We start from the raw sequence: 13,342 nt of genomic DNA, 5'->3' as shown, positions 1-13,342 counted from the left end.
CATTCAGAAAATTTTATATATATATTACTACATATAATATTTTTATGTAAAACAAAAGTTAGCAAATTTTTAATGCTTAATAAATAATCTAAAATTTAAAAATTATGTCACAATGAAAATGTATAATATTATTAGAAATATTTATTCCACATAATCTTATATGAATAATAAAGAAAAGATGATTATTATTCTTTAGTTCAAAAATCATATGTACAAAATATATGATAATTGTATTTAATATAATATGTTTTGATGATATAACTTGTATTACATCTTGTAATTTTAGAATAAATGCTTCAGTTTATATATCTACTCTTAAAAATTTTTGTTTCATTGAAAATTCATTAATTGTTTATGCTTGGACAGTTTGATTGAAATATTAACTTTTTGATTGATTTCGGATTTGTTTCCTATCTTCGTATTTATTAAATCAATTTAATTAAGTTAAATATTATGTAAATATTATTTAACTTAATTAAATTTTATATATAATATGTATAATTTCATCTATTTTCTGAATTTTATTACTTTTTAATATTAAGTTCGATTGTCTATTTTTCCTTGAAAGTAAAATGAAAAAAATGGATTTATGTATATATTTATCATTTTATATTATGAATTTTATTCTGAATTTATTAGTGTCATTTGAATTTGAAATAATAATGTTGTACTTAATCAATATACTGATACTAACATAACTGAATAATGATTATTATAAAAATTTCTTATTTTAATGGAAGTAAATATGAAATATATATTTCTGTGCTTGCTTTTAAATAAGAGATACAGTGTATCTTGGGTTTTTATTAAACAATTTTACATTGATGATAAATCTTAAAAATAAATTTCATTTATAGCAGTGTTTTATCTGTATTGGACCTTTATAGACATGTTTGTGGATTCACATTGTCATTAAATTTTGTCGTCTTTTCTCCTGAGTTTTTTTTGGAAAATTTATATTTATTTTCATACAATTACTGTTCCATTGTATTTTGTAGAAAAATTAAGAAAGCCCGCAAGTTTCTTTCAAATGACCATAAAAGTTTATTTTAGTAAATTTAATGAATTTGTGATGTCATTTTCTATAGATCAGTCAACCACAAAAAAAAACAATGCATATAATTTATTTTGGAAATATTAAATTAATAAAAGTTTATTATTAACATAATCAAAATAATGATGTGCAACTGGCTAAAATTGCATGTGGTATTGCTACCATTTAATTACTCTCTTTGGCTGAATACCAATAATCTAGTTCAGTATTCTTCAACTGTGGGTCTGCAGATCAGTTCCATTCCATGAAAATTTTTGTAGACTGGCAGAAAATTTTGTAGTAATTAAAATAATAAAATTTTAATATAAACAGATTTTATTTATTTTTCATTGTTGCAATTGTTTAAAGTTCACTATAAATCAAAATTTTATTAAATATTATCAGAAAATACTACAATTACTATATACTAATAATAATTAAAATAATTCATAAAATAATTACATTTATTCATGACAGTTATCAAATGAGCATCACTCTTATGATAAATCCCCCATCCTTGTTATACTTAGTAGGCATTGCAGTATTGCATCAGCTTACTTACTGGTGACATGTAGCAAAAATTTTTATATTATTGTGGCTGTGCACCACTTGAGAGCAAGTGATCGATGTACAAAGGAAAACAACAACATTGCAATACACAGTAACCAGTATCTTGTTATTGCCAGTTAAGACGGTTGTGCATGTCACACACACATCTAAGCAGTTTAAGTCTAAGAAAATTTTTCTTCAGCCTTCTGCCAGTCTGCGAAATAATATTCCTATTTTTGCCAGTTACCAGATATGGAAAGGTTGAATTGTGATCTAGTTTACTGCTTGACATAAAACCTAATAATGCTTGAATATTTTGAAAGTACTTTAAAAAAATTTTTATGTTCCATCTACTTCCAATGTTTCTTTGAAATATAATTATTGTCTCTTAAAATATATAATTTCAAATTAATTTGTTATGAATTAACAACATTTCTTTCAAATGATGAAAAAAGTAATCCTTAACCTTCATGAATATTTCTGTAAAATATAATGGAACAAATCTATACAAAGATACATAATAAAATAAATTTTGTTTTATTAAGAGTATCAAAAGAAAAATTACAAAAATTCATTGATTCATTGATACTGCAACAAAAGTAAATATTCAATGTTAATGTTCACCAACTAACAAAAGTGTGTAATTTTCATTGAAAAAAACAAGCTCATTGCTGGGTACATCTGCTAGTATGTAAATAAGAGAACTGCTAATACTCGAACAAGTTTTTAGAGTAGATTTGAGTTTTGATTCTGTATGGTTTGAAGATAACTATATTAAAAGATCATACGTACATGGAAAATCTTGTTAATAAAGATGGTTGAATGGGAAGCAAATACTTAGTGTGAAAATATAATTAATTCTTATTAAGCATAATGATCTTGTTCTTATTTAATATTCTCCTGAATTTTAGTTCATAACTTTTTTCAGAATAAAATTATATTAATCCATTATATTCTATATATAATTTTATGTCAGATTATTTTAAATTATAAAACAAAACATATTTTAGAATATTGTCATCGTTTATTATTTTTACTTAGTTTTACATTTATCTTATCCCTTTCATAGTGTTTGTTTGAATTTGAATTCCTTTATCATGAAGCAGAATTTCCCAAGCATGTATTGCTTTTTATATAGACCTAGCTGACTTTTTTGTAAATTTTATTATGTTTTCTAAATATGATACAAGTACAGAAAGAAATAGTAAAGAAATTTTTAAAATATTCAATGTCTTTTCACATTGTAATATTTCTGGCAGGTGATTGATGGACTGCTTTTGACAAAGACTTTATTTTGCAGTAATATTTGTTTTCCATGCCATTTTGAAATAGTATGAAATACCTGCCATTGTAAAATGTGTGCTTGCTTATGTAAATTTTTGTGAAATGTTGGAATTTTTTGTAATGTCATTTTATTAATTTATTTTTATTTGTTTGACTCAAAGAAATTTAATTGTAAAAAAACAAAACACTTTTCAGTAAAATGAAAAATTTCTTTAAGATAATCTACTTTGAGACCATAAAGATACAATAGCATTCTGTATTCATTGGGAATACAGTAGAGCGTCGATTATCTGAATGACAATCAGCCGAAACATTGGTTAACCGAAAGCATTCCAGTCGGGCTGTGTCGTGCTGAATCAAATGTTTTTGATAATAGATTAACTTCTAAAGTATAATATTTTTAGATTTTATATTTTTCAATATATTTATTTTGCTTGTACAAAATAAAGAGATAATTTTTAATGATACGATAGTCACGATTATTGTTATAAAAATTTTTGTTAGGCTTAACATTGATGAAAATTTAATGCAAAGCAAAACGCAACAGAGAGAAATTTAAACATGGGATATATTAATTAATATAGTATATTAACAATGTATTCTTTCGTACATAATCGGTTATCCGAAAAATTGATTTTCTGGACAACCCCAGTCCCCAATTGATTCGGATAATCTGATGTTCTATTGTTATGAATGTTTGTTTCTAGAATTTTCCTTTTAATATATTTAGATGGCATTTGACTGCAGGTAACTGAATCTGTGAAATACGAAATTACAAATAAGGACAGACTATTGTGTATGTCTGTAAATATAGTAGAATTTCAGTTATCCCAAGTAATTTGGACTGACATATCTTGGGTAATATGAAATGTTAGACAAATAATGCATAAAAATCCACTTTATTTAATAAACATGTACTATATGTAGACCTACTTATTTAAAATGATGATTTTTTACATTATACTACAAAATACTTTGTACACAGGAGATGAAGTTGCTTGTATGAAATTAAACATACTTGTTAATCTGTTTCCAGAGGTTAGTAAAATTCAAGGTTCAAGGTTAGTAAAATTAACATTAATATACATTTCAAATAAACTTAAAATTTACAAATATTCTTATAAATGGCAATTCTTAAAATGATAATACTTTTAGTTTTTGAATATTATCAATGCTAATTGATAATATTCAAAAACTAATGTATTATCATTTTGTATGGATAACCTATTTGATTGCCTGTATTTAATTAAAAATCAGTTTGAAAGTAAATAATTTTATGCAGTAGTGTGTATTATCTGCTGATTTTAACTTGTAATTTACTCCACAAATAGCTTTTATTTTGTAGAAATTTATCAAGATTGTGTTTATAAAATGCATCTTGTCTTTGATTTTCTTGTTCATTTTCTGCACATCAATACACACTTTGATATTATTAAATACCTAAAAGTTAACTTTGAAAGCTGGTTTCTGGTAATAACAATATATAATAACTTCTCCATGTAATAACTACTACACAATTATTTAAAGAAGCTTTTGTTTAGCATCTTATTGTCAGTTTTGTTTTTACTATATAAAGCAAATAGAAGCTGAGTAATCAACTCTCAAATGTATATTGCTGACCATTAAAATCTCTTCTATAATTTTTTTTTCAAAGTTATTTTAGCATTTAGTATAATTATTATTTGATTCATGAAGTAGAAATGAAGTTTGGGTGTTTGGTGGCCATTTGTATTTTTGATACTTAGGCAGTTTGATATTCCATTTGTTCCATTTCATTTATTTTATAATTATATCTACAAAGGACTACAAAAACAAAATGAAATGAAAATGGGGAAACAAAATATTTGAGACAATACATCATGTTTTGTTTCACATTTTTTGTAACTACTTTAGATGTGACATGTATACTGTGTGTGTGTATATATATAGTGATGTAGTGATTCAGGTTATACAAAGGTTTTGTTTTCCTTCCAGCAATTTTTTGCAGTATATATATGCTGAGATTACAGTACATTTATAAAGTAATAAATTATAATAACAGAAAAGATGACAGCCTCCCATCTCAACTGTGGAAATGATGTTTGTTAAAAAAAAGAAGAAAAAGGCACTATTGGTAAAACCACAGTTATCAAAACAAAATCTCTATAAGAAGGAAGGAGTTAGAAGAAGAATGATAACCATGACACTGAATATATATTTTACATTAAAAATATAACAGTATAATGAAAATTTTTGTAGATTACAAGAAATGAAAAAAAAATTCTGAAACTATTTCAAACTGGTTGAGAAGCATCAATTCTTAACTTTTAATAGTTGTGAAGTCTTCATCGTTCTTTTTTGAAGTCTCTTGAATTCTTTGTAGAGTACCAATAATGTTTTCTATTCCTGTTTAAGTTAAAAAATACTCCTGGAGACTGGGTCAGTGTACATAAAGTGATTAGTATGATCATATATCATCATTAATACCTGTAGTAGGTAAAAAGAACAATATTACTTTCAACATTGAATTACAGATATTTTTTAATTAATATAAAGAAAACATTAATTATATATTATTTAAATTGGAAAACATTTAAAAATTTTAATAATTTAATTGCAGCTTATTTTCTCTCTCTATATATATATAAAGTATCTTTTGAGGACTAATAAATATTGAAAACAATGTGAGTATATAAGGAAATATATATAATTTACTTTAACTTCTGATTCTAATGTTCTTAATGTACTCAAATAATAGATGGGATGAGAATGAAAAGAAGTTATTGTTTTATATAAGTTTTTGTTTACTTGATTTTATATATTTGTAAATGTATTAATATCAATAATTCACAAATTATTTCAGCCTTGTGTATCCTTTTATTGAAATATTTCATTATCTTATATAGTTAAATTTTGGGTATGGTATATATAATAAACATGACAACATGATAATTACTTCAAATATTAAATGAACAGTCAGATTTCTTTATTAAAATTAATTATTTTCAGAAATTTGAAACAGAGCTTATCTGTATATAGACAAAATTAATTTACATTATTTTTACCTTACTAGAATTTTGAACATGTGTATATGCTCACAATTTAAACTTTTGTGTATGTGTGATATATAACTAATGTGGAAATTTGTGTTAAGAGAGAATAACTCTAAGATTGTTAAATAATATTTACTCTACTCAATATGCAAATTTATAAATTAACATTAATATTTGAAAATAATTTCAAATTGTCTTTGTTTTAGAATATGGTTTTATTGCATGTATAATACTGTTCATAGATTTGTGTACTTAAATAACATGATAAATAATATTCCTGTGACATCGGTATCATGTACAATATGCATTGTGATAAGAATTGGTAGTATTGTTTATGATGATGATGATTTCTAATATTGGTGTATAAAATTGAGTTCAAATGGAGAAGAGACCACATGAAATTTTAGAGTAGAATAATACAAGAAATGGCATTAACTAATTTTTGTTGGTACCAAGACAATTGTTAAGTGACATCAGAGATATGTCATGTCTGAAGCTGGTTAAAAACTTGAATATCAGTGAAAAGCATTTTCTTTCATAATTGATATTGTACTACAGTGTGAATTAGTATATAGAAAAATAATAAAAATAACAATTATTGTGATATTTTTATCAGTTAGATATACTAAGATTTCTAGCTTGTGTGTTTCTGGTTAACTTAATGTCTTTGATGAAAACTTAAAAGTAAACTTATTTTTTAAATATAAGTTGATAAATTGTAAAGTACATATAGAATGATAATCATTCTACCTTTATAATGTTGAAAAACTTAGACTTAATCTATAACTCTTTTTTTCAATGCAAAGTAAAATGAGGAGGTTCCTTTTTCCACAGTTATTCTCTTGATAATTAAAAAATTTGAGATAAAATGTCTAGCAGTTTTAAACTTTAAAATATTAAATTTTGTATAAGTTTGACACCATATCTTTTTGTAAATCCAAATGAAATGCTTTAAAATATTAAGTTTGATTTCAAAAACTTTTTATTCAANAGGCAACGGATAAGATGGATAGAAGAAATAGAAAAAGTCACAGAAATGAAGCTGGATGAGCTACGAGAGACAACAAGGGAAAGATCAAGATGGAGAAGACTTGTCCATGAAGTCACCAGGAGTCGACGACGACTCGATGGAACTTAACAACAACAACAAAATCTAATAAATTTAAGCAGTTTTAAAATTAATTTATAATTAAAATTTTATTTTAAGAATTTGTTAAACTGCATTTCTTACATGAATTTTCATTATCTGTAGAGACCACCTATGCTTCCACCTATGAATGTTCCTCCTCCAGGCTATGCAAATATGGGGCCAAATAATCAAGCTGTCACAACAGTGAGTTCAGCATCAGGAACATCTGTTACTGTGTCTGGGATTGATCTTACTGGAGAGATATGGGTTGAAACAAAAAGTGCTGAAGGAAAGGTAAGCAGTTCTAAAGTTGTAATTTGTAAAATTTAGGATTAAAAGTTTAAATATATATATTAATAAAACGAAAAGAACATAAAAAAGAAAATACATAATTAGGACATCATGACATTTAAAAAATTAGATAAATCCAATTCTCTATAAATGAAGTTATATTTTTTGTATACAAAGACATACAAATTAAATTTTTATCTCATACTAATTCAAATTACATCAGTTTTTACACAGAAAAAATCTTTACTAGCAACTTTTAATTATTGAAATCAAATATTTTCATTGCCTAAGTAGGGAGGTTTCTTGCTATAATGGTATAAAATTATGTTTTAAAACATTCCTGGAGAGGTCAGTGGAATGCCTACTAACTTATTTACGATGTTGTCTTGATGTTGTTCTAAGCAATTTAGTAAATTTCTGGTTATGCCCCATATAAAAAATTTTTGAATCAGAGCTCAAATCTTGCTTGGGAATTATACAGAAACCTGATTTTTCTAGATCAGAAAATTTATCTGTCATTACAGATAATTCTACATAGATTACAACTGCAGTTTGATAGAAAGAATTGTCTTATATTTTTTTGAAACTGCAAACAGTTCATAATATGACCAATCCTAAATATGGTATAGCAGAATGTGCAATTACTAAATTTTTATTTTTTTGTAAATAAAGTTGTAAAGGTAAGAGAGCTTCTATAGACTAATATGTTGATATGCCTAAGTTTAGCAAGAGAGTATCCTGCATTGTTTACTGCTGCAACTATTATTTGTAGATGTGTTTGTACAAGAAACTGCAATGAAGGATGTAGCTCTGCATATGAGAACAGAAAGCTGTGTTTTTAAAATCAGGATGTAGCAGGAATGATGTATGGGTAGTAAATCAAAGTTATGATTTAATGTATAGCGAAGACCCTGATTGGTTTTTTGAATCAATAGATCTAAAAAGTCAATTTTATTATTTTCTTCTCCCTCTACAGTGAAACGATATAGAAGGATGTACTGTAAACTGCAGATAAGAGCTGTATGAAATTTGATAACTCTTCAGACAAACCATCCCATGCTATTAGGATATCATCAAAAAATGTGATATCCTAATATGTGGTTTTAATACTTATATTCATTTTATAATGTTAATCTATTTACATATAATTTTATCATAATCAGTTATAATTTAAAGTTTTTTGGATACTTCATCTAATCACATAACAAAGACTTTGTACTCTTCAATAATAGTTGGGAACTTACTTTAATATTGTTAATATTTTTGGAAACTGTCTGATCATATATTGAATAATTTGTAAACTGTGTCATTACATGTATGGAATGTTTCATTTTAAAATATTTTGTGTCTTGTTTGATGTACAAAATGCCTCTCTCATCTAATGAAGGCCCCTTAAAGTGGCTTAAAACATTTGTGCATTCATTAAATTTTATGTGCTGGAGTAAGTATAAATGGTGTGAAGTATTTTTAATCAACAGTTTTAGTTTTTGAGCATGTTTAAGATATCATCAACATATCTAAGGTAGAGACTTAGATAACATATAGTAAGAGGGGAGGAGAAAACTTTAAATTCTATATTCCTTATAATCAATTCAGCCAATATGGCAGAAAGGGGTGTGCCCATTTGTATGCCCTGTTTTTGTAAGTAATACTTGCCATTATAATAGAAATAATTGTGCTCAGTTACCAAGAGGAGAACTTTCCATACATCTGCCACCTGTTGTTATACAGACATTTGTAAAATGTTGAAAGTACTTGTGTGCATTTGGATTAAACTAAATTAATGCCAAAGGACAATGTTTGTTTATTAAATGTGAACTCTTAGTGCAAGGGGAAAAAAGTCAATAAATTAATCTGGAGGGGGACCATTGTGTATATAACATAAAATCATTATTTACAGAGAAATAATGATTTCATCCCTGTAAATAATGACTTCATTAAATCCAGTTTGATTCATCATTGACTGACTCCCTGATGACTCAAGTTTAGCACAAATATGTCTAAGTGGCTACTGAACCTAGAACTGTTCTAACCAAATGAATCAGAGATTTGATTGTCAGTCTACAGATGTTGATCACTTAACCAACTGTGTACATTACATTTTACAGTTCTGTAGAGCAGTGGTCTCCAAACTTTTTTCACTAAGACAAAAAAATTGTAAGTTGTACTCCCTACAATATAATATAATGTGTGTGTGTGTGTTAGTCAAAAATCAAATTATTTATTTATTTATTTTAAACAATATACATATATTTAAATTAAATTACAAATTTACATTTTGTAAATTTCCCAATTTTTTCTTCAAAATACTGTGTGTGTCCCCTATACAGTCAAAATACTGTAATTCAGAATTACAGTATTTTGACTGTATAGGGGGGACACAGTATTTTGAAGGAAAACATGGTGTACCCCGCAAGTATCACTTTGCAGACCACTGCTGTAGAAGAACCTTTTATCTGCAAGGGTGAGAGTAGTGAAGATACTTGCCATCAATTTGAAGAATATAAGAAGGATGCTTGATAAAATAAATGAAATGATGAATTAAAGCACTATAATCACAAAATGCTAACTGAATTACAAGTAGATGCCAGAAAATATGAACTTTGAACTGTACCAGTGCAGATTGCAGATCCAAGCCATCATATCTATTGTGATCACTTATGCTGGCATTACTGACCAAATCAGAGAGGAACTATTCAATGCAGGAATAGTATGTTACTGTTGTATGGGTTATTAAGTCATTATGATCATCACTATGTTGATTGACTAGTTTATAAGTTCCTTCAGGTCAATTTGCCTAGTCTCTGTTTTCAAGAATATAATGATACTAATGTTCATTAAGTTTAGTTGTAAATGTCTAATGTTGATCCATTTTCTAATAGTTCCATCAAAGCTCAGACAATCGGAGGTGTGACCAGCCTAATTACTATGGTAAATTGACATCATCATTAGCAGATACAGTCATCCAAAAGTTGTTTAATAATTATGACATCATCACAATACCAGGGTGCATTTTTAATCATAATTCAAAAATGATTATAAAGCCTTACAACCACTGGATTACATCAGACTACTTTTACATGATTATATTTAATTAATTGTTAAATAATTTGTCACTAGAGGGAGTTGTTAGGCACTATCTCTTATTAAATTTAATAATTATAATTAAATTAATATTTATTGGGCTGCAATTTGAAGAAATTGTAGACCTGTAAATTCCCACTATCATCTGTCTGTCTTTCATTAATCTTGAGAATGGAGTTAGATAGATGAAAGACAAGACCAGATATGGAAACCTTTGGGGCAAGAGGCCTTGATTAACTATGTGGTATGGCTAGAAAATAAGACTGTGATTGCCTGCATGCAACGGTTGCATGTGAGCCAAGATGAGTGGGTAGGTAAACGACCTCGAACAAGTTAGAACAAACAAGCACAGTGAGTCTCAATTTGCTACTGCTATTAGATTGCTATGAGTGCCTGCTGCAAGTGGACATGTTGTTGGTGCACGCTAGGAAAATGGCCAGCTTGAAAGAAGAGCAGAGTATCAATCTGAAATTTTTCATGAAATTGAAAGAAACCTGCCACTGAATCTTTGCGCTTGCTATGTGAAGCATACAGAAATGCATAATTTTGTCATGCACATGAGTTTGAATGGCACAGAAGATTTTCTGAGGGCCGAGAGGATGTGAAAGACGATGAACATTCTGGATGGCCCAGCATGTCAAAAACCAAGGAAAACATGAAAAGTGGAACAAATTCTGAACCAATACTACTACAAAGAAGTTCTGGAATCTTTATAGGAAAGGGTGAGAAGAAAGTGGCAACACCTTGACAAAATGGTTTCATCCTTCATCAGGAAAATGCACCAGCTCATTTTGCTCTGTCAATGAAGCAGTTTTTGGCCAAGAAGGGCGTCACACTATTTGAACACCCACCGTACTCATCCATCCTAGCTCTGTGTGACTTTTACCTTTTCCCTAAAATCAAGTCTGCTCTGAAGGGACACTGTTTTGATTGTTTCTGCTGTCAAGAAAAAAATGATGAAGCTTCTGCATAGCCTTACAGATACCTGCAGCACTGTTATGATCAGTTGAAGTTGCAAATGTAGTGCTGTGTGGAAGCAGAAGGATCATATATTGAAGGGGAACACAACTAAAGTGAGAATACCACTCAAGATTTAAAGTTCCAGCTTCAGTCTCATTATTTTCTAACCACACCTTGTTTATGAATTTTTGATGCAAACTGGAAGTATTAGGTGACTAGAATGGCTCTATTGTTAAAGGAAAAGTATGGTGTACAGGAGCAAGATACTACAGTATTAATTTGAGGTGGAGAGCATTGATTAAAAATTGTAGCCCAGCATTGTGACAACATCACAATAAATAATTGCTCATTAAATAATTTAGAATATTCTAGGAGAAAAGAATCGGCCTGGAGTGGGACTCAAATCTGTAATTTCCACTTACCATGTGGATGTGTTGCCAGTTATGCTACTGTGAGATTCTGAAAACCCCCCTAATTAATTGAAAATCGATGTCAAATACATAAATTTTTAGAAGCAATATTTCTGATTTTAAATGGAAAATTTTTAAGTTAAAACGAAGGAAACTAGTAAAATTCACTTCCTTCTCAATGGAAGTTCAACATCCTTTTTGCTTTCCCTTATCTTTACAGATTTTGAGTCACATACAGCCCAGTTACTCCTCTATAAACTTCCATTCATCCTAAACACGTGGGAATAATACAATTCTCTTATTGGAGAAAATCATCAAAAAAGGGGATTCTTTAGTATCATTCGGGGAGTACGCCACAAAATTCCATAGGAGAAGGACATATTCCATACCCACTTTCTACAGCCAACGCCCATATCCGACTCCCATAGTTTATACAAAGTTTGTTATTAAGTTACTTAATACAAGAAAGAAATGTTTATTGAAGTGCCACCAAAGAACTAACCAAAGATAAGAATATTCGCACAGAATCTGCATATAGAAGAAAATATATATATATTGAGGTAGTATGTTTTAGCTGGAAATGTAATCTTTCTCCATGACATTCCATAATTATAAATTGAGGATTAGAGTTTGTATATCTCATATCTTGTTTATTAAATTTTTGATACTTTGTTTTTTTAATATGTCTCCTTTTGTCTCTTTATATCTGAAAAAGCAAAACCCTCCTATTCTCTCCACTTTTGTTAAATGCGGATTAACACGCGTTCGTTAATCAATTTGATTAGCTGGTGTCAAGGATCCTGATGTGATTTAGAACTTACCTTCTAGATCTTTAAACATTATAAAAGCCCTCCTTAAAAGTTTAGAGATTGAATCCAACGATTTTGTGCCGATTAAGTGGTTCTCCAAGTTGTACCCCTGGCTTATCTCGCACTATTCAAGCCACCAGTTTGATTTCCTCTTCCAAACATATTTAAATATGAAATAATCATCCTTGGCTACATATGATGCTGACTGCAGATACCTTCAGTGCACTCATCTTATAAACTCCTACTCCTGACAGACTGGAGGCTTGGGTAGCGTAACTGGCAATGCATCTGCATGGGAAGCGAGAGTTACAAGTTTGAGTCTTACTCTGGGCTGATTATTTTCTTCCAGGATATTCTAAATTATTTAATAAATATTAATTTAATTATAATTATTAAATTTAATAAGGGATGGCACCGAACACTTCCCTTTAGTGACAAATTATTTAGTAATTAATTAAAAATAATTACAAAAAGATAGCTCAAAGTATTCTGGTAATTGTTTGGCTTTAGAAATTTATTGAGTTTCGTTTATGTGAAAATGATCATTTGGTTAATTGGGGCCTCCTATTCCCAAGCTTTTTATATTTGGTCTTGATTTTCATCTATCTAATACCTTGTTCGCACCGAGCATTTTGATCTATATTGTGACCAAAGTCGGCGACTATGTCGTGGTGCGACCTCTCTCGACCGTTTCAATCTCGAATGAAATGAGGTTCAATCGTGATCGACTCAAGAGAATTCTTGAAACTAGATCCAGTCAT

General features: G+C 28.4%; 1 protein-coding gene across 3 annotated transcripts in view; it reads left to right on the top strand.

The window, feature by feature from the left end:
- The first annotated feature begins 7,125 nt into the window (after nucleotides 1-7,125).
- Nucleotides 7,126-13,342, top strand: part of LOC111631110 (transcription elongation regulator 1-like) — a 128,263-nt gene continuing 122,046 nt past the window's right edge. For all 3 annotated transcript variants that reach the window (XM_023375310.1, XM_023375309.1, XM_023375308.1), the window contains exon 1: nucleotides 7,126-7,321. In XM_023375310.1, the coding sequence (XP_023231078.1) occupies nucleotides 7,160-7,321 (162 nt within the window). In that variant the 5' untranslated portion in view covers nucleotides 7,126-7,159. The remainder of the gene's footprint in view (nucleotides 7,322-13,342) is intronic.

Source organism: Centruroides sculpturatus, unplaced genomic scaffold (assembly GCF_000671375.1).
Source record: "Centruroides sculpturatus isolate CEXI.00-Female unplaced genomic scaffold, Cexi_2.0 scaffold550, whole genome shotgun sequence".
Classification (NCBI taxonomy): domain Eukaryota; kingdom Metazoa; phylum Arthropoda; class Arachnida; order Scorpiones; family Buthidae; genus Centruroides; species Centruroides sculpturatus.
This window is presented reverse-complemented; position numbering and strand designations above follow the sequence as displayed.